The sequence below is a fragment of the Pelophylax lessonae genome (assembly GCF_965119305.1).
Source record: "Pelophylax lessonae genome assembly, chromosome: 1".
In the NCBI taxonomy this organism is placed as follows: Eukaryota; Metazoa; Chordata; class Amphibia; order Anura; family Ranidae; genus Pelophylax; species Pelophylax lessonae.
Genome location: NC_138768.1, coordinates 435909301 through 435936387, shown reverse-complemented (window position 1 = coordinate 435936387; position 27087 = coordinate 435909301). Strand labels below are relative to the sequence as shown.

Here is a 27087-nt window from a genome sequence, read left to right as displayed (position 1 = left end):
GATCGGAATTTTTAGCTCAAGAACCGCTCAAGAAAAATACATCCCTTTAAATTCTATGAATGTCTTCACACTGGTCCGTTGTGCTTCCGGTGAGGTTAAAAATCTTGCTTGCTGCATTTTTTAGTCAGAAAAAAAAAATTAATAAAAAAACACACTAATCCCCATTGAAAATGCATCAAAAAGGCACCCATGTTACACTTATGAAGTGGTTTTTGAGTCACATGACCTATGAAACACACCAGAAGCACAGTAAAATTGTGGTAAAAGTACGAAAAAATCATGTGGATTTCAAGACCATTATAAGCACCTTTTTTCTCTATCAGCAAAATGCCAAAAACACAATTTTTTGCTGCCAAAATTTTGGTGCATCTCTATTTGTAACCATCAGTCTCACAATGCCTAGTAGTTCCACGACAGCTGGAGGGCCACCTCTAATTGACTAATGCCAATATAAGAGAAGTGAGATCAGAGAATAAGCCAATCATTGCTTTGGATTGAGGCAAGTACACACTATGGAACAATATACTTTCTGATGTGCTGTCGCCACTTTATCTGTACGGTTATTTCTGGTACAAGGCGCGCCAAGATTTCTTGCAGTATTTTCAGTTTCCTTGCTGAAGCTTTTTTGCAACATCTGATTATGTTTGTACATTTATACAAAACTAATAAAAATATTGAACAAGAAAAAAAACATATCTGACAAAGAAAATTGTGGATACAAATTTTTGCATTCCCACAAATAAAAGCATATCAGGAGGGATATAGTGCATCCAGAAGGTATTCACAGCGCTTCACTTTTTCCATATTTTGTTATTCCAAAATGGATTAAATTCATTATTTTCCTCAAAATTCTATCTCAGAATGACAACGTAAAAGAAGTTTGATATCACATGTACACAGCCTTTGCACGATAATTTGTTGAAGCACCTTTGAGACCAATTACAGCCTCAAGTCTTTTTGAATATGATGCTACAAAGCTTGGCACACCTATTTTTGGGCAGTTTCTCCCATTCTTCATCAGGTTGGATGGGGAAGCATTGGTGCACAGCCATTTTCAGATCTCTCCAGAGATGTTCAATCAGGTTCATGTCTGGGCCACTCAAGGACGCTCAAAGTTGTCCCTTAGCCACTCCTTTGTTATCTTGGCTGTGTGCATAGGGCCGTTGTCCTGTTGGAAGATGAACCTTCCTCCCAGTCTGAGTGCCAGAGTGCTCTGGAGCGGGCTTTTATCAAGAATGTCTCTGTACATTGCTGCATTCATCTGTCCCTCGATCCTGACTAGTCTCCCAGTTCCTGCCCCTGAAAGACATCCCCACAGCAGCTGCCACCACCATGCTTCACTGTAGGAATGGTATTGGCCAGGTGATTAGCAGTGCCTGGTTTCCTCCAGACATGATGCTTGCCATTCAGGCCAAAGAGTTCAATCTTTGTTTCATCAGACCACATAATTTTGTTTCTCATGGTCTCAGAGTCCTTGAGGTGCCTTTTGGCAAATTCCAGGCAGGCTGTCATGTGCCTTTTACTGGGGAGTTGCTTCCATCTCGCCACTCTACCATACAGGCCTGATTGGTGGAGTGCTGCAGAGATGGTTGTTGTTCTGGAAAGGCCTTGTCTCTACACAGAGTGACCATCGGGTTCTTGGTCACCTCTCAGACTAAGGCCCTTCTCCCCTGATCGCTCAGTTTGGCCGGGCGGCCCACTCCAGGAAGAGTCCTGGTGGTTCCAAACATCTTCCATATATGGATGATGGAGGCCACTGTGTGCCTGTGAGGAGACATACAGGAAGCATCGGCTCTGCATGCTTCCTCCAGTGCCACTCCTCCCACTCCCTGCTAGCAGTACCCGCCAGCAGGCAAACTCCAGGCAGGCTGCCATGTGCTTTTTACTGATGAGTGGCTTCCGTCTGGCAAATACCATACAGGCCTGATTGGTGGAGTGCTGCAGAGATGATTGTTCTTCTGAAAGTTTCTCTACCCTCCACAGAGAAACAATGGAGCCCTGTCAGAATGACCATTGGGTTCTTGGTCACCTCCCGATTGCTCAGTTTAGCTGGGCGGTGCGCTCTAGGAAGAGTTCTGGTGGTTCCAAACTTCTTCCATTTATGGATGATGGAGGCAGCTGTGCTCATTGGGACCTTCAATACTGCAGACATTTTTCTGTACCCTTCTCCTAAACTGTGCCTCAATACAATCTTGTCTCGGAGGTCTATAGACAATTCCTTGGACTTCATGGCTTGGTTTGTGCTCTGACATGCACGGTTAACTGTGGGACCTTATATAGACAGATGTGTGCTTTTCCAAATCATGTTCAATCAACTGAATTTACCACAGGTGGACTCCAATCAAGTTGTAGAAATATCTCAACAATGATCAGTGGAAACAGGATGCATCTGAGCTTAATTTTGAGTGTCATGGCAAAGGCTGTGAACAGTTAATTGCATGGGATTTGTTCATTTTTAATTTTTAATAAATTTGCAAAGATTTCAAACAGACTTCTTTCACGTCGTCATTATGTGGTATGGTTTGTATTTAATCCATTTTGGGTACAAAGCTGTATAATCACAAAATGTGGAAAAAGCACTGTGAAAAGCTTTGCGGATGCAGTGTATCTAAATATGACTAAACCTTGCCATACAGCGAAATTTTATTTGAAACATTTTTTTTTTTCTTTTATTTTCAAATGGTTGAGGACAAACTAACATTTGTTTTCAATTGTGTGGAAGAGCAGATTTGAAATATTCGAATTGAAAATTGTTGTTTCTGATCTGATCAAACCAAATTTATGCGGTCCTCAGTCAGGGAAAGAAAAAATTGCTTGTATTGTATTTGTATATTATTGGAATGATTGAGAAACGATTGCTAAACAGCTATACATTGGCATGGCAATTGCACAAAATTTTAACCACTTTACGACCGCTCACTGTGCCTCTACTGTGGCACAGTGGCTCGTTATCATCCAGCGACGTAGACCTATGTCGCTGGACTCCTCCCCCTGTAGGCGGCGCTCGCGCGCCGCCAGAGGCACGCTCCCGCTGTTTTCAGTCAAAGCGGGAGTCGGGCCAGGGGAGGAGCGGTGGCGATCGCCGCTGCTCTTCCCCGATCGTCGGGGAATCTAGTTTGGAGATCCGCCAGCCTGTGTAAACAAAGCGGGCGGATCTCCTAAGTGACAGGGAGTGACAGATTGCAGTGTTCAGCATAGCTGAACATCCGATCTGTCCGACTCACTCAGTCACCTCCCCCCCACACACGTTAGCAAGCACCAGGCATACATTAACCCCTCCCTCTCCAATAAAATTAACCCCTTCCCTGCCAGTGTCATTTTTACAGTAACAGTGCATATATATAGCACTGATTACTGTAGTAATGTCACTGGAACCCCCAAAAGTGTCAAAAATGTCAGTCAAGGGTCCGATCTGTCCGCTGCAATGTCGCAGATCGCCGCCATTACTCGGTAAAAAAAAAAAACACCAAAAATGACAGAAATCTTTACCTTAGTTAGTAAACGCAATAACTTTTGCGCAAACCAATCAAAATACGCTTATTGTGATTTTTTTTACCAAACATATGTAGCAGAAAACGAATTGGCCAAAAATGTAAAAAAAAAATTTGATTTTTACATTTTTTTGGGGATGAATTTCATATAAAAAAAAATGTTAAAAATATTGTTATTTTTTCAAAATAAACGCTCTTTTTTTGTTTATAGTGCAAAAAGTAAAAATCGCACATCAAATACCACCAAAAGAAAGCTCTGTTTGTGGGAAAAAAAGGACGTAAATTTCGTTTGGGTACAGCATTGCACGACCGCGCAATTGTCAGTTAAAGTCGCACAGCGCCGAATCGCAAAAAGTGGCCTGGACGTAAGACAGCAAAATCCTCCGGTGGTAAAGTGGTTAAAGAACTTTCAATCCAAATTTGTTGAATTCATGATGGCATCATAGAACACTCTGATGGATGATCTTTCAGAATTTTGTTTAACCACTTGCCGACCGCCGCACGACTATTTACTGCGGCAGTGAGCCGCACCTGGGCAAACCGACGTAGGGCTACGTCGCTCGCCCAGGAGCCTGTAGGGGGCGAGCACGTGCCGCCTGAGGCGCGCTCCTGCCCCCGCTTGTTCGCGGGCATTCCCTTGCGCGTGACCGGCGGCTCCGATGTCCGCCGGCCACTCGCGATCTCCCACTGGAGAGGGAGAAAGGCAGGCAGCTGATGTAAACAAAGCCGCCTGTCATTCTCCCTGATGTAACTGCACAGATTATAAGATCCTGCTATGTAGGATCGTATGTCTCTGTGGTTAGATCACAAGCCACGCCCCCCCCCAATTAGAATCACGCCCCTAGGGATACATTTAACCCACTGATCACCAATAAAGTTAACCCCTTCCCTACCAGTGTCATTTTTACAGTAACAGTGCATATGTATAGCACTGATCACTGTAGTAATGTCACTGGTACCCCCAAGTGTCAAAAAATGTCAATCAAGGGTCCGATCTGTCCGCCACAACGTCGCAGTCCCGCAAAAAAAAAAAAAAAAAAAAAAAAGACAAATCATTCCCGTAGTTAGTAAACGCAATAACTTTTGCGCAAACCAATCAAAGTACGCTTATTGCGATTTTTTTTTTACCAAAAATATGTAGCAGAAAACAAATTGGCCTAAAATGGTAAAAATTGGATTTTTACATTTTTTTGGGGGAATTTCATATAAAAAATTAAAAAAACTGAATTTTTGTAAAATCTTACCTGTAAAATTCCTTTCTCTGAGTCCTCCGACAGTCGCCGCCATCTTCATATTTGTCACAATGGGGTATTAGACTTTGCTCCGTAGGAGTAGCTAGGCACCAGAATATGTCAGTATTAAAGCTTTTAACATATCCCCACCCCAGGGGGTGGTCCCCTCAGTCTATACCCTCCTGCTTCCTGTTTCCTGCTTCAGTTTCAGTGGAATAGCAGTAGAGTACCTAAACCCCAAAAGAGGGGCGGGGGCGGCGACTGTCAGAGGACTCAGAGAAAGTAATTTTACAGGTAAGATTTTACAAAAATTCCGTTTTCTCTTACGTCCTCCGACAGTCGCCGCCATCTTCATATTCGTCACAATGGGGACGTCCCAAAGCAGTGCAAACATGAGGGGTGGGAAACGCAGCCGCGCCTAAAGGCAACGCAGTCTCCACATCAAGAAAGTAACCTTACCAAAGGAAGGAAACCAGCTGGGCAACACGAGAAAAAATTTGCTCAACGGGAGCAATAACCCAGGAAAAAAACAAATAACCTAGGGATACAAAGAAATCCCAAACATCCCAAAGGACCAAAACCAGGGACCGCCGCACTAAGAACCTTGCGGCCAAAGGAAGCATCTGCCGATGCTTGAACATCCACTCTGTGGAACAGAGTGAAGGTGTGCACGGTCGACCAAGTCGCCGCCCCACACACCTGGGCCACAGAAGCCCCATGACGACAGGCCCAAGACGTACTCAGAGATCTGGTAGAGTGCGCCCTCACAGGCATAAGGGAAACTTTTCCCCGCAAAGCATAGGCCTGTTCAACGGCCTGTATGAACCAATTGGCGACGGCAGAAGCCGACGCCGCCACGCCCTTCCGAGGACCCCCGGAAGGACAAACAAAGAATCCGACTTGTGAAAAGATTCAGACGATTTTAGGTAAACCCTAATCTCCATGAACAGCATCCAAGGAGTGCAACACCACCTCCTCCGAATGTTTAGACTTCGCGCAAGGCGAAGGCAAGACAATGTCCTCATTGAGGTGAAATTCCGAAACCCTCTTCGGAAAAAAAGAAGGGTTAGGTCGCAAGACCACCTTAACCAAGTGATTGACCAGATACGGACAATGGCAGGACAGGCTGCCAGCTCCGACACTCTGTGAGCCGAATTGATCGCCACCAAAAAAGGTGACCTAGGACAACAGACAACGAGATCTACCCGATCCGTTCAAAAAAGAACCATGTTGTAACACGGACAGAACAAGATTCCAGTCCCAAGGAGGCAGAGGCACCCTCCTAGGAGGGACCAGATGCCCCCGAACAAAAGTGCCAATCAAGGAGATAGATGCCATAGGACGTTGAAAAAAGAACGGCCATCGCAGACACCTGACCCTTGATCATAGCCAGCGCCAAACGCTGTCAACACCCTTTCGAAGGAAGGACAACACCCCAGACACCGACCACGGGCGAGGTGAAGACCCCCTGAACTCACACCAGGCAAAATAGGCCTCCGAAATACGGTAAAAGACCTACCCCGAGGAAAAATTCCTCTCGTCGATCAAAGTGTGAATGACCTCAGGGGAGAGACCCCTATCCCCCAGGGCCACGGTTTCAACAGCCAGGCCGGCAAGGCCAGCGACTGCAAGGCAGGATGAAATATCAGCCCCTGAGACCGGAGATCTTCCCGAAGAGGCAGACGCCACGGGGCGTCGACCGCCAAATGCACGAGGTCTGCGTACCAGGACCGGCGAGGCCAGTCCGGTGTCACAAGAATCACCGTGTTTTGGTTCCGAGACCAAACTGCAAAGGAACCTGGGCAGCAATTGAAACGGTGAAAACGCATACATCAGTCGGTACTGATGCCACGGAGCTACCAACGCGTCTGACGCGTCTGCCCGAGGATCGCGTGGCCTTGCCACGAACCTGTACACCTTGCTGTACAGACGAGACGCGAACAGGTCCACCTCCGGAAGACCCCACGTCGCGCACAACATCTGGAGAACACCCGGACGGAGGGGCCATTCCCCCTGGTCCAGGGACTGGCGGCATCAGATAATCCGCCCGCTAGTTCTCCAACCCCTGGAATGCGAACCGCCGATATCGCCGGGACATGCGTCTCGGCCCAAGACAGAATGTCGGCCACTTCCCGAGCCACCCGGGCCCTCTTGGTGTCCCCTTGGCGAATGACGTAAGCCACCGCCGTGGCAATGTCCGTCTGCACCCGAACCGGACAGCCCTGCAGCCTGTCCGGCGGCCAACGTTGAAGGCAGAGAATCATCGCACGCAATTCCAGAATGCCGACCGGCAGGATTCCCCCTCCGACCAAGTTCCCTGGGCGGACAGAACGCCCAGAACACCACCCCAGCCCGACAGGCTGGCATCCGTGGTGACCACCGTCCATGAGAGAGGATGAAAAGACTTGCCCCCTGACACCGGCGGGGACAGGAGTCACCACAGAAGAACCCTTCTGGTGCGATGGCCCAACGAAATCCGGATCCAGAGATCGCGGTCGCCCGTCCCACCTGGACAGGATCTCCGCTTGGAGACCCCGCGTGTGAAACTGGGCGAAGGGAATCGCCTCGAAAGCCGAGACCATCAATCCCAGACATCTCATGCACGTCCGAGTGGAAGAGGACGGAGCGTCCCTGAGGGACCTGACTTCCTTCCTGAAGAGTCCTGAGTTTGTCGTCCGGTAGGAAGACCTTCGCCTGGACAGAGTCCAGAACCATTCCCAGGTAAGGTGAGTATCTTTGCGACTGGTGAGTATCTTTGCGACTGGTGAGTGTCCTTGCGACTGGTGAGTATCTTTGCGACTGGTGAGTACCTTGCGACTGGTGAGTATCTTTGCGACTGGTGAGTATCTTTGCGACTGGTGAGTATCCTTGCGACTGGTGAGTATCTTGCGACTGGTGAGTATCCTTGCGACTGGAAGTATCTTTGCGACTGGTGAGTGTCCTTGCGACTGGTGAGTATCTTTGCGACTGGTGAGTATCTTTGCGACTGGTGAGTATCCTTGCGACTGGTGAGGATCCTTGTGACTGGTGAGGATCCTTGCGACTGGTGAGGATCCTTGCGACTGGTGAGGATCCTTGCGACTGGTGAGGATCCTTGCGACTGGTGAGGATCCTTGCGACTGGTGAGGATCCTTGCGACTGGTGAATATCTAGTGACTGGTGAGGGTATTAGCGACTGGTGGGTACCCCAGGTTTTGTACCAGGGAGGTTAGAGGTAGTGTAGGTAAGGAAGAGCAGGTCGTTAATATTATCCCCATAGAGTAGTGGGTAATAATGTCCGACAGGATTGGGGATGCCACTCAGTGCACTTCTTGCGGCATGTATGCGTTCCTTGATGAACCAATCGAGGACGAATACTGCTGTGCAAGATGTGAGCGACTTGTTGCTCTGGAAGCCCACATCGTGGATCTAGAGAACACAGTGACAAGACTGCGTGGCATCTACAACCTGGAAAGGAGCTTGGACTTTACCCATCAGGCGCTGGCAGGGGTCAGCATAGAGGAGGAAGGAATAGAGGAGACGCAAGCAGCAGAGGTACGCAGCTGGGTGACTGTTAGGAATGTTAGGGGGAGGAGAGTCAGGGAGGCCAGTCCTGAGTTGGTACACCCTAACATGTTTGCCGAGTTGCAGGTTGAGGGGGATATCAACTCAGGGGTGGCAGAGCTGGAGCATGCGCCCTCCCCCAGCTGCCAGGGGAGGGACGGCTCCAGGAAGAAGGGGGGCCGTAACTCAGGAAAGGTTAGAAAGGTTGTGGTAGTTGGGGACTCAATTATCAAGAGGACAGAGAGGGAAATCTGTAAAAAAGATCGCGTGAACCGAACAGTTTGTTGTTTACCGGGCGCCCGAGTTCGGCACATCGCAGATCGGGCAGACAGATTGTTGTGCGGGGCTGGGGATGACCCAGCGGTCATGGTGCATGTGGGCACTAATGACAAAGTTAAAGGTAGGTGGAGGATCCTTAAGAACGATTTCAGGGACTTAGGTAATAGATTGAGGAAAAGGACCTCCAAGGTGGTTTTCTCTGAAATACTGCCTGTACCTCGAGCCACACAGGAGAGGCAGAAGGAGCTTAGGGAAGTTAACAAGTGGCTGAGGAATTGGTGTAGGAAGGAGGGGTTTGGGTTCCTGGAGAACTGGGCTGACTTCTCAGTCGGCTACCGGCTCTTTAGTAAGGATGGGCTGCACCTTAATGGGGACGGTACAGCTCTTTTGGGGAGAAAGATGGCCACCGAGTTGGAGGGGCTTTTAAACTAGGAGACGGGGGGGAGGGCTCAGAAATAGAATCAGTCAGGAGGGAGCAGAGGACTGAAGGCAGTTGTAGGGTCAATAGCGACAGTAGGTCAACAACATCAATTGGCGGGTCTGTGCGGGAGAACAGCAGACCAAACAGAAATAAACAAAACCGCCAATCACGTTTAACTTCCGTAAAACTAAGAGGGGTATATGCTAATGCCAGGAGCCTAGCTAATAAGATGGATGAGTTGGACATGTTAGTACATGAGGAGGACATAGACCTTGTGGGAATAACGGAGACTTGGTTCGACCCCTCACATGACTGGCTGGCAAATATCCAAGGGTATTCGGTGTACCGGAAGGACAGGGTTGGTAAAAGAGGGGGAGGGGTATGTCTCTATGTCAAGAACAATATAAAGGTGCTAGAAAGGAGTGACATTACGGATGGGATGAGCATGGATTTAGAATCTGTGTGGGTTGAACTCGATAGGGAAGAAGATAAGGGAAAAGTAGTTGTGGGGGTTTGCTATAGGCCACCTAACCAAGGGGAGGAGGTAGAGCTGGAATTTTTAGCACTAATAGGTAAAGCGGCAAAACTAGGATCAGTCATCATATTGGGGGACTTCAATTATCCCGACATTGACTGGGAAGAGGGGACTGCACACTCGCATAAGGCCCGGCTATTCACGGAAACCTTACAGGATAACTACATGTCGCAGTTGGTGGATTCCCCTACTAGAGAGAATGCTATCCTGGATCTATTGATCACTAATGACCCAGACATAATCTCGGAGGTAGGAGTCCAGGACAACCTGGGCTCTAGCGATCACAGGATGATCACATTTAGTATAAATAACAATATAAAAAGGCAAGTGGGGAACATAAGAACCCTAAACTTCAGAAGGGCAGACTTTCCAAAATTGTACTCATTGATGGAAAGGGTAAACTGGGACCAAACCCTGGGATCACTGACCACAGAGGAAAAATGGGAATGCTTTAGAACAATATTAAGCAAAGGCATCTTGCAGTGCATTCCTATGGGGAATAAATTTAGAAGAGACAAAGCCAAACCTGGCTGGCTAAACCGTAGCGTTAAAAAACTTATTAGGGGAAAAAAATTGGCCTTCAAGAAATATAAATCAGAGGGCACCGTATCGGCCTTCCAGCAATACAAGGAGGAAAATAAGAAGTGTAAACACGAAATCAAGATGGCTAAAATCAACTTTGAGAGACAAATAGCGGAGGATAGTAAAAAAAACCCAAAGAAATTCTTTAAATATATCAACAGCAAAAAAACTAGGGCAGAGCATATTGCACACATAATTAGCGATGATGGGAGGATGGTTACAGAGGACACTGAAAAAGCAACCGTACTGAATTCTTTTTTCTCGTCAGTCTGTACGCAGGAAAAGGAAGGGTACACTGACCATGACTGTATGGTTAGTAGTAATACACAGGACTTGCCACTATGGCTAACAGAGGGGGAAATCAGGGAAAGACTGGATAAACTTAACACAAACAAATCACCAGGCCCGGATGGCGTACATCCGAGAGTACTCAAGGAACTCAGTATGGTTATATCTAGACCACTGTTCCTGATCTTTGCTGACAGTATTAGGACAGATGTACCAGGGGATTGGAGGAAGGCTAACGTGATTCCGATATTCAAAAAGGGCCAGAGACATATCCCGGGAAATTATAGGCCTGTCAGTCTGACATCAATAATATGTAAACTTTTGGAGGGGATGATAAGGGACTATATCGTAGAGTATGCTAAAGACAACAACATCATCAGCAGTAATCAGCACGGGTTTACAAATGGGCGATCTTGTCAAACTAATCTCTTAGCATTCTACGAGGAGGTGAGCTGTGAGCTAGATAGGGGGAGACCAGTGGATGTGGTGTACTTGGATTTCGCTAAGGCGTTTGATACAGTTCCCCACAAGCGCTTAATTTATAAAATAAGGTCTGCAGGTATCGACAGCAGGGTTTGCTCTTGGATACGGAATTGGCTAAAAGGCCGTGTCCAAAGGGTAGTAATAAACAGCGCATACTCAGACTGGTCTGAGGTAGTAAGCGGGGTGCCCCAGGGCTCAGTCCTGGGACCAACCTTGTTCAATTTATTCATAAACAGCATTGAGGACGGGATCAGTAGTTCGTTATCAGTTTTTGCAGATGACACAAAATTGGCCAGGGCAATAACTGCACAGCATGAAGCAGATATCCTACAGAATGACCTGGACAAAATTACGGAGTGGGCAACGACATGGCAAATGAGGTTTAATGTGGAGAAGTGTAAGGTTTTGCACTTGGGGACCAAAAACATAAAAACACAATACACGTTAGGAGGGGAACCCTTGGGGGAATCAAAAATGGAGAAGGATCTGGGAGTCTTAGTTGATGATAGATTAGGCAACAGCATGCAATGCCAAGCGGCAGCTTCCAAAGCCAACAGAATATTAGCATGTATAAAGAAAGGGATGTATTCCAGAGATAAGACTATAATCCTTCCACTTTATAAAACTCTGGTCCGACCGCATCTGGAGTATTCTGTCCAGTTCTGGTCGCCAGTCCTCAGGAGGGATGTGTTGGAGCTGGAGAAAGTCCAGAGAAGGGCAACTAAACTGATTAGGGGGTTGGAGGACCTTACCTATGAAGAGCGGCTGCAATCGCTCGATTTATTTTCCCTGGAGAAAAGACGTCTGAGAGGGGACATGATAGCAATTTATAAATATCTTAATGGGGATCTCAGCTTAGAAGAAAAGCTGTTCATTCGAAGGAATTGCATGAGGACTCGAGGACATACAATGCGATTAGAGGAGAAGCGTTTTAACCTCAGGCAACGTGGGGGGTTCTTTACTGTTAGGGCTACAAGATTGTGGAATTGTCTACCACAAGAGGTGGTTTCTGCGGGTAGTATGGTGACTTTCAAAAGACTCTTAGACTTACATCTCAAGGATCAGGAGATTGAGGGCTATGTTAGATGATTACAGTCACACACACCTACACAGGTTGAACTGGATGGACTATTGTCTTTATTCAACCTCACCTACTATGTAACTATGTAACTATGTAACTATATGTAACCGATGGGCACAGTGCTGACTTTGGAAAAGTTATCGTCCAACCAAACTCCTGCAGAGACTGCATCGTAACGCTTCTCCAGACCCTGGCTGGTCGCAGACCGAACCAGAATATCGTCCAGATACCCTAGGACAGAGACGCCCTGGGCTCTCAACAAAGCCAAAACCGGTGCCCGCACCTTGGTGAACACCCGTGGAGCCGAGGCGAGACCAAAGGGCAACGCCACAAATTGGTAGTGATCCTCCGCTATGGCGAATCGAAGGTACCTCTGGTGACCCTCGATATTCGGGATGTGAAGATACGCATCCTTCAAGTCGATGGAAGCCATGAACTCCCCCGGAACCAGGGTAGCCACCACCGACCGCAGAGATTCCATGCGGAACTTGCGCACCCGCACAAAGCGGTTCAGCGCCTTTAAGTCCAGAATCGGACGTACCTTGCCCGCCTACCCGGGCACGGTGAACAGATTGGAATAGAACCCCCGAAACCTGTCCCGATGAGGCACCGGGACCACCACTCCCTGAGCCCTCAGGTCCTGCACCGCTAGATGCAGATCCCGCAAACGCTCCGGGGACAGTAGAAGATTTGAGGGAAAAAATCTGCGCTCCGGCCTATAGAGAAACTCGATCTCGTAGCCAGATCGAACGATTTCCTGAACCCATCTGTCCCGAACCCGGGACAGCCATGGCTGAAGGAAACCGAACAAGCGTCCCCCCACCCCAGAGTCGGGTGAGGGCGCCCCTTCAGGCCGCACTGTTGTGGGCCGCTGAACCGGACTGGCCGGACCTTTGCTTACCAGTCCACGGCTTCTTACCAGGAGCCGTCTTAGCCTTGTGGGATTAGGGTAAGAGCGTGCTCTTACCACCCGCTATCCCCCTAATTAACGTATCTAGGGACTCACCAAAAAAGGCGAGAACCATCATAGGGCAGATTAGCCAAGGTCTTACGCGAAGATTGGTCCACCGACCAACACTTCAACCAAACCAAAGCGGCGAGACAATACCGCCACACCATGTACACGTGCAGCCAACGGAACCATATCCAGGTCCGCATCACACAAATACATGACACCCTGGTGGATTTGATCCACCATATCCAAAGTCGCCTGGAGGGCAGAATCAGCCACCAGGACGCGATTAAGCACCTGCGTCCAGCTCGCGACAGCCTGGGCCGCCATAAGTGAAGCAAATAAAGCTTTCAGCATAGAACCCATAATAGAATAGGCATGACGGGCAAGGGACTCCGTCCGTTTGTCCGTGGCATCCCGGAACACCGGGATATCGCAGGTGCAGTGGGCTTATTCAGAACCGCTATCGCGTGATCCACCGGAGGTGGGACACACCAACGCTCAACAGTAGCGGGCGTAAAAGGATAGCGCAGCTTAAACCTACTTGGTATAGCAAAAGGCTTGCGTATATTACGCCAATGTTCCTTTACAGCGCATTGAAAATCATCAGTGCAGGGAAACACCTGCGATGATTTGCGTCTTTTCTGCGTCCCATAAGCCGCCAAGGCAGCAGGAGGACAAGGTTCATCTTGTAAACGCAGTGTTTGCTTGATAGAAGCAACCAATTCATCCATGAGTGCAAGCTCTTCAGACGAGCCAGGGGGAGAAATATCAACCCCCTCAACCTCAGCCTCCATTTCTGACCCTACAAGGTCCAGGGAGGAACGGGACCCCGACAAGGAGACCCCAGCAACAGCAGCCCCATCACCAACCCCTCTGAATCAGAGGAAATTGAAAACTCTGGGCCATTTTGAGGATTGAGCAGCCATCAGCAATTGCACCTGAGTCGCAAGGCTAGCCACAATCGCAGCCAAATCCCCCCCCCCCCCCCCCGAGGGGGAAAACCGCAGTCCCCTGGCTTCCCACCAATGTGACAGGAAATTTGCTTTCCTGAGAAACGATGCCCCAAAATGAGTAAAATAAAATGGGTGACCGCCCCTTTAAATAAGGCGCTGCGAACGTAGCCCACCGCCACACAAGCACACCCACACAGGGACCCCCACAGGGAGAAGTTATACTCAGGCAAGGATACAGAGAATAGAGGGAAAAAACCTGGAGAGACCGCTGCTGCTGCTGGCCAGATCGGTGCTCCTGTAGAAAAGGAATTGCTGATATTCAGGGCGCTCCATTAAAGCCTATGGGAGGCTACAAGAAAATGGCCGCCATGCATGAGTACCATGCGGCCGGAGCGAGTACAGCCAAAATGGCGCCGAAACCGCCGCTCCCCCACCTCATGAAGGTGGAATAAAAATACACCACATAGTTATAAAGAACATGGTGGACCGCCGCAGCGGCGCTGTAATGTGCCCCAAACATGATAGCATCAAGTTCCACAGCACACAGCCGTTCACACACTCACCTGACACAGAAGTGCAGCACAGCCCCCCCTCCTTGCAGCCCACAGCATGCAGTGTGAGAGATAGGGAAACATCAATAGTGTGAACACAGGGCAAGGTAACACAGTCCCAGACTGACACCCCCCAGACAGACAGGTCCCCACATGAATACACTTACCTCTTACATGGCGTGGGGGACCCGCACAGGCGAACAAGCCGCTGTACATGAGACAGGGAGAGTCGCATCCAGGACGCAGCAGAAGGTGGGTTGAGAAACCGCACAGCGTCCAGTGAGGTAGCCACCTCACCCTAGCATCCCTGCACGGAACAGGGATGGGTCGTTCAGAAAACTCAGGAGCGGTACCTGACTGAACGCTCGATGGCGGGCTGAGAAGCCACTGACCCACAACCTGCGACCAGGGGAGTCAGCCCGAGACGCAGCCCGCATTATCCTCTTCATCCGAAAATCTAACTATTGCTGGTAAAAATAACAGCTAAATAAAGAAAGAGAAAAAACTCAAATAAAATCAAAAAAGAGAGAAGGCTGAGACAAAATGCCCCAGCATAGAGACATCCAGCTACTCCTGACAAGCTAGACATTGAAACTGAAGCAGGAAACAGGAAGCAGGAGGGTATAGACTGAGGGGACCACCCCCTGGGGTGGGGATATGTTAAAAGCTTTAATACTGACATATTCTGGTGCCTAGCTACTCCTACGGAGCAAAGTCTAATACCCCATTGTGACGAATATGAAGATGGCGGCGACTGTCGGAGGACGTAAGAGAAATAGTTATTTTTTCAAAATTGTCGCTATATTTTTGTTTATAGCGCAAAAAATAAAAATCGTACAGGTGATCAAATACCACCAAAAGAAAGCTCTGTTTGTGGGAAAAAAAGGACGTCAATTTCATTTGGGTACAGTGTCGCACGACCGCGCAATTGTCCGTTAAGTCACGCAGTGCCGAATCGCAAAATAGGCCCTGGTCTTTAAACAGTCAAATCCTCCGGGGCTTAAGTGGTTAAAGAGGAGTTCCAGCTTGTAAAAAAATTAAAAGTCGGCAGCTACAAATACTGTAGCTGCTAACCTTAAATATAGACACTTACCTGTCCAGGGATCCTGCAATGTCGGCACCTCAAGTTGATTCGTCCATTGTCTTCGGGTTCGGGCATTGCAAGTAAGGGTAACCAGCAGAAAAGCCTTCAGGCTTCACTGCAGGTTTCCTACTGTGCATGCAAGCGGAGGGGAAAGAGGAGGAGGGACCAGACATTACGCAGATTGCCTTGCCGCGATCTTACCAGAAAGTGGGAGCGGGTACCTGTCAAAACCAGGTACCTGCTCCCCCCTGCCCCCAAAAAAGTGCCAAATGTGGCAGTGAGGGGGGGGGGGGTGCAAACAAGCGGAGCTTCCCCTTTTGAGGGGAGATCCGCTTTAATGAAAATCTGTGTATAGGAAGCTTAAGAGTTCCAACAGGTAACACATTAACATGACCGATCTCAGGTCATCAACCAAAGGATTATCACAGGGCTTAACAAATTTGCTTGAAATCTAGGAGCCAGTTTTTTTCCACGCATGCTGAATGGCCAGCTTCTGTCAGGCTGCCATACACACGGGCCCTATGGCAGCCAGTTTTTATTGAACTGGCTGATGGTCCCTGGCATTCAGCCCATGTGTACTTGGCTTGATAGTGTGAAGGGCAGTGGCTGATTAGGGAAGGACAGTGCAGCAAGATGGAGGCAATAGGAGATCCAGTGATCCAGCAACTCATGCCTGCTTAGGCCCCTTTCACAGGGGCACCTCCACTAAGCGTAATCTGCTTGCTCAATGGGGATTTCTCCGCTTATCACCGCTGAGCAGGCAGATGACAGGTCTTGTCCACTCCGCTATGCAGAGCAAACATGGACTTAGTCCTGCTCTCCTCTACGGGGCAGTCGGATGGACATGGACTGCCAGTCCATTTCCATCTGATGCCATCTGATTCAATTCGGATGGATGGAAAGTAGGACCACCATACGTCTGTTATTGGTGGACAGGAATCGGATGGCGGCGGTTGTCAGCGGACATCCGCCACTCGATAGAAGACTGGAGGGTCCGATCAGGTCCGCCTGAAAAACTGAAAAACAGGCGGACCTAATCAGACAGCCCGTGTGAAAGGGGCCATCGGCTGTGTGGCATGACAGGGAGAGAATAAAAAATTAAAAAAATGTATTTTAATGGAGAAGAAGTAAAAAATAAAGAACGCTTTCCATCTTTGTGGGGTTGTAAATGGAACTGAGGCAGTTCCGACCAGCTACTCCACACTCCCTGTCCACTCACCAGAAAGGAAAGAACTCTAGATCAAGCCCTCAACATCTTCAACCTCTTCTCTTGGGAGAGAGATGGACGGGCAGTGAGAACAGGCAGGGGAAACACTTAGCGCCACCAGTGACTGCTTTTTGCAGCCCCCGCCACCACAAGAAGGCACCAGTTCCCAGATGTAAGCACCTCGTGTCAGCAGGCCGCAAAGTCATGGGATCAATTACAGGCCGGGGTGGCATCTGAGTCAGCGGGCACCATGGGACAACACACCTGCCGCAGTGTAGCCCAGGCCACTAATTCTAGTCACCACTGCGGCCTGGGGTTTGTCGAGGCCGGGATTATCATTTAATCGGCCAGGAATCCCCAACATCCATTTCATATTACCGATGAGTACTCCAAAAATTCCTGTTACATACAATAAAGCTGGATACACACCATACAATTTTCTAAAGGTTTTTTTCCTTTAAAATTTAACAAAACCATATAATGAGGTCAATCTCTAAACACTTTCAGTTTGTATGCAATCAGGCAGATCCTTGCACTACATAGTTGAAGGTAAATCTAAAGGAAATCAAACAACAAAAGTTGTATACTGTAGTGTGTATCCAGCTTAACATATTCCTAGTGAGTACCCAACAAATACCTCTATGGCAAAATGTTTTGCATATTTACATGAGCAGAGCATTCACGCTGTTGGTGTGCCAATGTGTGTTGAGGTCAGGCAGCCTAATAAAACAAACCAGTATGCCAAGCAGGTGGTCCGCTTCTTGCAAGCCCCCTACCCCTCAACACAAATGGCTTTATAAGTGGCAGGGACAGCTCAGTGCTGGAGGGATCCATTTGAAATGCAAGTAAGTCATAATGTGCTAATATGCAGTGCATACTATCAAATTATGGCATAAACATGCATGGGGCCCGATTTAAAAAATAAAAAAAACTGTGTAGAGTTTTCTTCTATTTTAACTGCTTAAATTAAGGGAGAAGTAAAAGCAGTTTTACTAACCCGATTCTCTGTTCTTCTGGCAGATGGCACTCCCCCATGCTCTGGTGGTGGACTGTCCCTCATTGTCCTCATGTCCAATGCTGGACTATGAATTCTGCATTCGTTTTGATGATGTAGGGACCTTAGATTGCTTGAGCATGGGGAGAAGATGCTGAGGGAACCAGTCTAGCAGCATGGAGGAGTGGAAAATTGGGTAAGTGATCCCTCCTAGACCTAAACAAGCAGCTAACTCCTGCAGTGTGGGGGCATAGACTCACAGCAAGGCAGCATTTTTGAGTTACATGGAGTTGGCCTTTAACACACAAACCTTTTTTCTCAAGAACACCACCACAAAGCACAGCTAGTATACATCTGTCAATTGAGGAGCAACCACAACAAACACACACAGTGCACCACAACACAAAGCAAGCTGTGCATTACCATGTTGTGTCATAAAATGCAATTTTTTCCACAAAGCAACAGTATGAAACCCACCCAAATGCCAACCATTGAAGTGGTTGTAAAGTCACACGTATTAATTACTTTGATTCTCTCCCTTTTAGGTCCTTGTTCAGTATAGTGTGTGTGTTTTCCTAAAATGATAAATGCCAAATACCTTCTTTGCAGAGCCCTGCTGTCCTGTCATGTGACCTTCCTCAGCTTCCTGAGTACAGTGGGAGGGGCTGAGATTTCCCTCTGCTGAATGCAAGAGAGCAGAGGGAGGTCATAGGTTTGCAAAGCAGGGCTTTGCAAAGAAGGTATTTAGCATTATAAATTTAGGAAAACATGCACACTACTGAACAGTGACCTAAAACAGAGAGGCAGGATCAGCTATGTATTGTACAACATAGAAAGGGACAATTGATATGATAAAAGCACTGTGCTATATCTCTTGCCTTTTTTTTTTTTCGTGTTTTTTTAGGGTTACAATCACCTTAATCTCTACGACAAAACTGCTAAATAAACTTTTACAGAAGACAGCAAACATATGATTATCCATTGAATCCAAATATGATCTTAGAAAATACAAAAATGTGTATAAACAAACCCATAATTGCAATTATCCAAAGAATTTACACTTATTGCAATTCTGGGTGCTGCTGGATCACTGCCTTCGCAGGTTTTTTTTTTTTTTTTTGTGACAGTCGGTGTGTGGAGAGGATCCCTGACCCACTGTCACAAAGGGGACTCGGGGAGGTGCGGGGGCTGCTCATTCAGTAACAGGTTACACTGTTGCATTTGAACCTGCATATTCAGACATGCTAAAATGCTTGTGTCGTGGTTAGTCATAACAGTATTTGTTTGCATCTCAGTGCATTTTGAAAAAAATAAACCACTGTGCCTTTTAGTGGATTGGGAGGCCCTTGGAGGTCAAAGGCAGGGTTTCAAAAGACTTTGATGCCTTACTAAGGCCTCGTTCACATGGGAAGTACTAAAGCATACAGCTGTTTTATCTACACGACATGTACAGGTGTTCTGTCCACCCCATGCAGCCAGTGCAAATATCTGCCAGCACTCTATGGATCTTTAGACAGTGACTGAAATTTTTTTTATTGATGGTAGATCACATCATAGCAAGGAACTGCAACGTTTCTGCGCCGCGGAGAATCCCTTTATGCCTGACAAAGGGGCTCTGTGTGGTTCTGAAATGATGTACAGTGCCTTGCAAAAGTATTTGGCCCCCTTGAACTTTGTGACCTTTTGCCACATTTCAGGCTTCAAACAAAGATATAAAACTGTAATTTTTTGTGAAGAATCAACAACAAGTGGGACACAATCATGAAGTGGAATGAAATTTATTGGATATTTCAAACTTTAACAAATAAAAAAACTGAAAAATTGGGCGTGCAAAATTATTTAGCCCCTTTACTTTCAGTGCAGCAAACTCTCTCCAGAAGTTCAGTGAGGATCACTGAATGATCCAATGTTGACCTAAATGACTAATGATGATAAATAGAATCCACCTGTGTGTAATCAAGTCTCCGTATAAATGCACCTGCACTGTGATAGTCTAAGAGGTCCGTTTAAAGCGCAGAGAGCATCATGAAGAACAAGGAACACACCAGGCAGGTCCGAGGTATTGTTGTGGAGAAGTTTAAATCCGGATTTGGATACAAAAAGATTTCCCAAGCTTTAAACATCCCAAGGAGCACTGTGCAAGCGATAATATTGAAATGGAAGGAGTATCAGACCACTGCAAATCTACGAAGACCTGGCCGTCCCTCTAAACTTTCAGCTCATACAAGGAGAAGACTGATCAGAGATGCAGCCAAGAGGCCCATGATCACTCTGGATGAACTGCAGAGATCTACAGCTGAGGTGGGAGACTCTGTCCATAGGACAACAATCAGTCATATACTGCACAAATCTGGCCTTTATGGAAGAGTGGCAAGAAGAAAGCCATTTCTTAAAGATATCCATAAAAAGTGTCATTTAAAGTTTGCCACAAGCCACCTGGGAGACACACCAAACATGTGGAAGAAGGTGCTCTGGTCAGATGAAACCAAAATCAAACTTTTTGGCAACAATGCAAAATGTTATGTTTGGTGTAAAAGCAACACAACTCATCACCCTGAACACACCATCCCCACTGTCAAACATGGTGGTGGCAGCATCATGGTTTGGGCCTGCTTTTCTTCAACGGGGACAGGGAAGATGGTTAAAATTGATGGGAAGATGGATGGAGCCAAATACAGGACCATTCTGGAAGAAAACCTGATGGCATCTGCAAAAGACCTGAGACTGGGACAGAGATTTGTCTTCCAACAAGACAATGATCCAAAACAAAGCAAAATCTACAATGGAATGGTTCACAAATAAACATATCCAGGTGTTAGAATGGCAAAGTCAAAGTCCAGACCTGAATCTAATCGAGAATCTGAACTGAACTGAAAACTGCTGTTCACAAACGCTCTCCATCCAACCTCACTGAGCTCGAGCTGTTTTGCAAGGAGGAATGGGCAAAAATTTTAGTCTCACGATGTGCAAAACCGATAGAGACATACCCCAAGAGACTTACAGCTGTAATCGCAGCAAAGGGTGGCGCTACAAAGTATTAACTTAAGGGGGCTGAATAATTTTGCACGCCCAATTTTTCAGTTTTTTATTTGTTAAAGTTTGAAATATCCAATAAATTCCGTTCCACTTCATGATTGTGTCCCACTTGTTGATTCTTCACAAAAAATTACAGTTTTATATCTTTATGTTTGAAGCCTGAAATGTGGCAAAATGTCGCAAAGTTCAAGAGGGCCGAATACTTTGACAAGGCACTGTATTTCCTTGCTGTGCATAAAAAAAAAAAGAAAGTTGGACTTTAAAGATCTGGGGAGTGCTGGCATAAAATAATGCTATGTTGTGTATGTTCCCAGTTGGTTGTTGCTGCAGCACCCATTACTTCAGAGCCTGTTCCAGGAATAGGTGCGTTGGGAATACTTGACATTCCCCGTACAGGCAGTCCTGTTGATTTCAATGGGGACACAGCAGCACGGACACAGACACTGCTCCCAATCTGACTTCTGTGTGGGTCTATGGCCCCGTATGTACACTGTAACATGAGCATTACTACCTGCATGGAACACCTGTGAACTAGGGATCGGCAAAGCCGATATATGGAGGGCCGATATGCACTTTTCCAATATATCGGAATCGACCCCGGAGGTTACCGATATTGCTGATATTTCGGAAAAGGGCATGCACCGGAGTGATGCCTGCAGCTAGAAGCATCACCCCGGTACCAGTGTCCATAGTCGACTGCCGGCTGTCTTGTAATGACAACCGATGCGGCTGAGAAGCCTCTCGGCTGTCATTACAAGGAGCGGGAGGGGACGTTCCCTCCCCCCTTCCGCGGCTCGCCCAGGTCTCCCGTCCCACCGGGAGACCCAGGCAACCAGCCTGCACGGCCGCCGAAGACTAGAGCTGCACGATTAATCGTTCTGGGATCGCGATCTCGATCCACCCCCCTATGCGATCTCCATCACGAATATCGGCGATTCTGGGGGTGGGGTTATTTCACTGCCGCACCTCCGTCACGCCTCCTCTATGACGCGGCGGGCCGCACCTCTGTCACACTTCCTCTATTCAGCGCTCTGCAGATGACGAGGCAGGCCGCACCTCCGTCACGCCTCCTCCATTCAGCGCTCTGCAGATGACGAGGCAGGCCGCACCTCCGTCACGCCTCCTCCATTCAGCGCTCTGCAGATGATGAGGCAGGCCGCACCTCCGTCACACCTCCTCTATGACGCGGCGGGCCGCACCTCCGTCACGCTTCCTCTATTCAGCGCTCTGCAGATGACAAGGCAGGCCGCACCTCCGTCACGCCTCCTCCATTGAGCACTCTGCAGATGACGAGGCAGGCCGCACCTCCGTCACGCCTCCTCCATTGAGCACTCTGCAGATGACGCGGCAGGCCGCACCTCCGTCACGCCTCCTCAATTCAAGTCTGCAGATGACGCGACGGTGTCTTCCGTCCCACCTCAGCCCCGCCTGCTCTGTCCCCGGAAGTGACAAGGTCCTATTTGTTCACGGGTCTGAGAAAATTATGGCATGATGAGCTTTCCATGAGGTAATCAAGGACAGAGGAGGGGGGGAGAGAGGGGAAAACCCTAAAAATAAATAATTAAATGTATATTGTAATGAATGAATTATATATATATAATATATATATTTATATTTCATTTCATTATAATATACATTTATTTATTTATTTTTTTAGGGATTACATTTTCTGCACATAACACTACCTTTTCAGCATTTTTACTTGTGAATTATCAATATAATAATAATTAATGAAATTATTATTTTCATTATATTATTTATTGTATTTTTCATATATATATATATATATATTACAATAAATAATATAATGAAAATAATTTCATTTATTATTCATATATTGATAATTCACAAGTAAAAATGCTGAAAAGGTAGTGTTATGTGCAGAAAATGTAATCCCTAAAAAAAAAAAAAAAAATGTATAAATATACGTGGTGCTGAGAATCGTGAGTGAATCGTGATCTTTATTCCAAGCAAAAAAATCGTGATTCTCATTTTTGCCAGAATCGTGCAGCTCTACCGAAGACCCAATCAAAGACGCATTCGGCTCTGATCGGGTCTCCATGCAAAAACCCAGAAGTGATGTCATGAGTGACATCACTTTCGGGTACTGTCTGGCGCCAGATTCAAAAAAATGTCAGCATTCAAAACAGCCAAACTTGGTGTTTTGAATGCTTTTAAGTGCAGAGGAGGGGTTTGGGGTCCGATATGCATTGGCCAGAATATCGGTATCGGCAACGAAAAACTGATATCGGTTGATAACTACTGTGCACCCCTGTAAGGGTAAACATGGCCCTCCACATTAGTATGCCCCATGTGAATGAAGCCCAACGGGTATTAACAAGCCACAGCCAATGTCTGTTACTAAACCCACAACAGTAAAATCAGTCTGTATATGCAGTAAAGCATGCTTGTTATACTCAATAAGGAACCTAAGGGGTTAATCCTGCACATTGTATTAAAAGGCTGTTTGATTCTGTCTTCTCTGATCCTCCCCTTCTCCCACTGCCCCCATTCCATCTCCTGATAGAGTCATTGGAGTCACTCTGCACATGCTCAGTTTGGTGTGTATTGCTAGAGAGTACTTTTTGTTTTCTTCCGAGGGTGCCTGTGATCAGCACAGGGGCCAATCAGCACTGTCCAGGCAGAGGTTCAGGGGTCCTGCAGCCTCAAAGGACAGTCAGAGTAGAATAAAAACTTCTTCTACAAGCTTTAACCAGACACTGATAGAAATCACAAGACTGCTATATACTGCTGAGGATAAAAAGGTATTTAGCGGTTTATATTTACTAAAACTATTGCACTTGCATTTTCTTTGTACTGTGGGAAACCAGATATAGTGAACGCAGGCTCCTGGGTCTTGTAACACTTTAAACCTCTGCACTCCAAATTCAAAAACAGATTGGAAATGCATGTTGACAACGCACCAACAAAGAAATGCACATGTCCATCCAAATGGATCTCTAAAGCTACAATCTAACACTAACCTATCTAGCCCGGTAAAGAAGAGATCAGTATCAATAGCTTTTTTGAAGCCGCTCCGATTAAAAGGTATTTATACTGATTTCTTCTTTCTAGCCACCTGTCCCCACTTCTGTTGGACCTTGCCACGGTGAGGCACGACAGATGTTCGGCCTCCTCCTCCTTCCAGGCAAATTACCGAGCACAGCGCGCTTCGCGCAGTAGGGACCCGGCCGTGAAGCCATAGGCTTCACTTCCAGGTTCTCATACCAGCAAAATGGCGCCGGCAGCACCCGATGGAAACATCAGCTTCAGTGCCAGCATCGCTGGATTCCACGACAGGTAAGTGTCCTAATAATAAAAGTCAGCAGCTACAGTATGTGTAGCTGCTGACTTTTAATTTTTGGAGGGGGAGGCAGAACACCTCTTTAAGGCCCTTTTCACATGATCAGACCATTCAGGTCCGCCTGTCGGTTTTTCAATGGACCTGATCGGGCTACTGATTCTACTCTATGGAGAGGCAGAGGTCAGCGGACAGGTGTCTTCTGACACTAGTCTGGCATCCAATCAGACAAGATCTGCTGAAAACAGACGGATGGCGATAGGTTTGCCCTCCGTCCAAAACAGACGGCTGACGATAGGTTTGCCCTTCATCGAAAAACAGACGGCTGACGATAGGTTTGCCATCCGTCCAACGGGTCGGATCAGATAGAAAGGAACATGCGGTCCATTTCTATCCGATTTCCCCATAGAGAAGAGCAGGACTCTGACAGGTCCGTCACTGCATAGTGAGCGGAGACGAAGCTGTCATCTACCTGCTCAGCAGGGATCAACAGAGCGATTCCCACTGAGCTAGCCCGATCCGTGAAAACGGATCAGCCCGTGTGAAAGGCGCCGTAAGTGCATCAAAGGCTGTGGCAGTGTTCTTAACAGTGATAAGCATCACCTAGAGCAGGGGTGGGTAAAGTGCAGTTTCTCCAGCTGCTGTGGAACTACATGTCCCATGAGGCATTGCATTGTAAATAGCTACAAGCATGACTCGCAGAGGCATGATGGGACTTGTAGTTCTGCAACAGCTTGCCCACCCCTAACCTAGCACCAGTGGTACCACTGCTAAACTTCTATCTAGAAAGCTTCCACAGGGGGCACATTTCTTCCTCTCCACTGATGTAAAGTAGAAATAGGAGAAGTCCATTGTATCTCATCCATCCAGGATGACATGTGACCCCCCTCACCACACACAGGCCCTCCTGTAATGAGATGTGGTGATGCCCAGGCTCCCATTGCTGCTTAGGGCCTTCCCAGTAAGCTGATATCCCAGCATCCCCCAGACATAAACAGGCTCGGTGAGAAGACATGAAGGCATGCACTACATACATGTACATAGGGGTGCTGGAAACACACGGAGCAGGGGGGAGCTGTCACTCGGGCTCTTCTCCCCTCACCTGGCCCCCAGGCCTCGGTCACACAGCGGCCTCTTTGTGTCTGACGGCTCCCCCGGGGTGCTCTTGGCCTCCTCCTCCGGCTACCGGACGTGACGAGCAGACCGGGGGGCGGATGAGGAGACAGCAGACAGAGGGGGCGGGGAGGAGTGAACACTGGCAGACGGCTGTCGCCTCCTCTCACAGTCCCCGCGCTGACGACACGCCGCGCAGCGATTGGCCATCCCCCCTGTCTGGCGCTCTCTGTGATTGGCCGCTTTCTGTGGCTGCCTGTGGTCGTATTTCTGTGGCGTGTTATTTGTGCCAGTTAGACGAGAACAAGTCGTGTCTACGAATAACACACACACGGCCCTCCATTCACTTTTCATTTATGTCTTTCTCCGCCCAAATTCTAATCGCGTGCCCGCGCCGCAATCACACACGCACGAGCTTCCCCATTCAATGGAGGGATTGTGAGTAAACCGTGAGACGTGCCCCGCCTCTTTGTCTTCTGCACGCCCCGCCCACTCCTGTCACCTACATGCTGCAGAACAGAGCAGGGCTCCCCATCAGAGTCTGCTGCTGGCAGGGTATTGATCCACACTGCAGAGGAGTCTTATCTAGCGGTGGCCATCACCGCTTAAATGCTTCATCTAGAACAAAGGAGGTTTTATTCACAAAGCTAAAGCACCAGGATAAGGATCCATAGTTTCAAACTAGCATTTTGCTTTGAATTGCAATTGTAAGCTTATGTGACATCTGCATATTAATGTAATCAATAAATAAATGTGAAAATTAACTTTTAGAAGACAAGGGATATTCCCAATTTGAGGCTCTGAGCTCACCTCTATCCAACATCAAAGTCATTGAGTATGTGTAATTATAAAGGCAGTGACGTCATCGGCACCCCACCCCTTTGTTTACATATGCTACAGTGGATATAAAAAAGTCTACACACCCCTTTTTAAAATGAGACAAAGATAAATCATTTCAGAATATTTTCCACCTTTAGTCTAGGTTCACACTACTGCGATCAACAGATAATTCTCCTGCGCTTAGGTGCTGTGTTATAGGGGAAAGGCTGTGTTCATGGCCTCTAGGTTCTTGCTGCCCTCTCAGGACCATGGGCATCCACATAAACTGGGAAACAAGAGAAGGGCTGACTGTATTAGGATTTTATATGCCTATTTACATAATGTGTTTGTGAGTATGATGTATGGAACTCTTTTTACTCTCCAATAAATATTTTATGATGTTGCACTAGGTTGGTGCCTAGTGCAACATCATATAATATTTATTGGAGAGTAAAGGGCCATACACACTATAGGATTTTCTGAAGACTTTTTCCTTTAGACTTACCAAAACCATATAATATGAGGTCAAACCTAAACACTTTCAATTTGTATGCAATCAGACAGGCCCGTGCACTACATAGAAAAGGTAAATCTGAAGGAAATCTAACCACAAAAGTTGGATTGTGTGTATCCAGCTTAACCACTTGCCGACCACCGCAAGTACATATACTGCGGCGGTCAGCCCCTCACAGGCAAAGTGACGTATGGGTACCTCACTAGCCTGTGAGGCTCTGGGGAGCGAGCACTCCCGCTCGGTCATGGACCCCCCCCCCGTGCGTGTGCCCGGCGGACCCGATGTCCGCCGGGCACTCGCGATCGTCCGTGACAGCGGGAGAAAGGCAGGCGGCTGATGTAAACAAGCTGCCTGTCATTCTCCCCTGTGTAGAAACTATGTAGGACCGTTGATCACTGTTCCTACACCTCAAGCCACAGCCAATCACAGTAAGAATCACGCCCCTATGGACACACACCACCCCTCCCTCTCAAAAAAAAGTTAACCCCTTCACTACCAGTGTCATTTTACAGTAACAGTGCATATGTATAGCACTGATTACTGTAGTAATGTCACTGGTAACCACAAAAGTGTCAAAAATGTCAGTCAAGGGTCCGATCTGTCCGCCGCAATGTCACAGTCCCAC

At 47.5% G+C, this 27087-nt stretch overlaps 1 protein-coding gene across 1 annotated transcript in view; it reads right to left on the bottom strand.

Moving 5' to 3' along the window:
* The window catches only part of ZBTB5 (zinc finger and BTB domain containing 5), a 35843-nt gene extending 10310 nt beyond the window's left edge, over positions 1-25533 (bottom strand). Inside the window, exon 1 of the mRNA XM_082265236.1 lies at positions 25051-25533. Coding sequence (XP_082121362.1) covers positions 25051-25058 — 8 coding nt within the window. The 5' untranslated portion in view covers positions 25059-25533. The remainder of the gene's footprint in view (positions 1-25050) is intronic.
* Positions 25534-27087: the final 1554 nt, after the last annotated feature.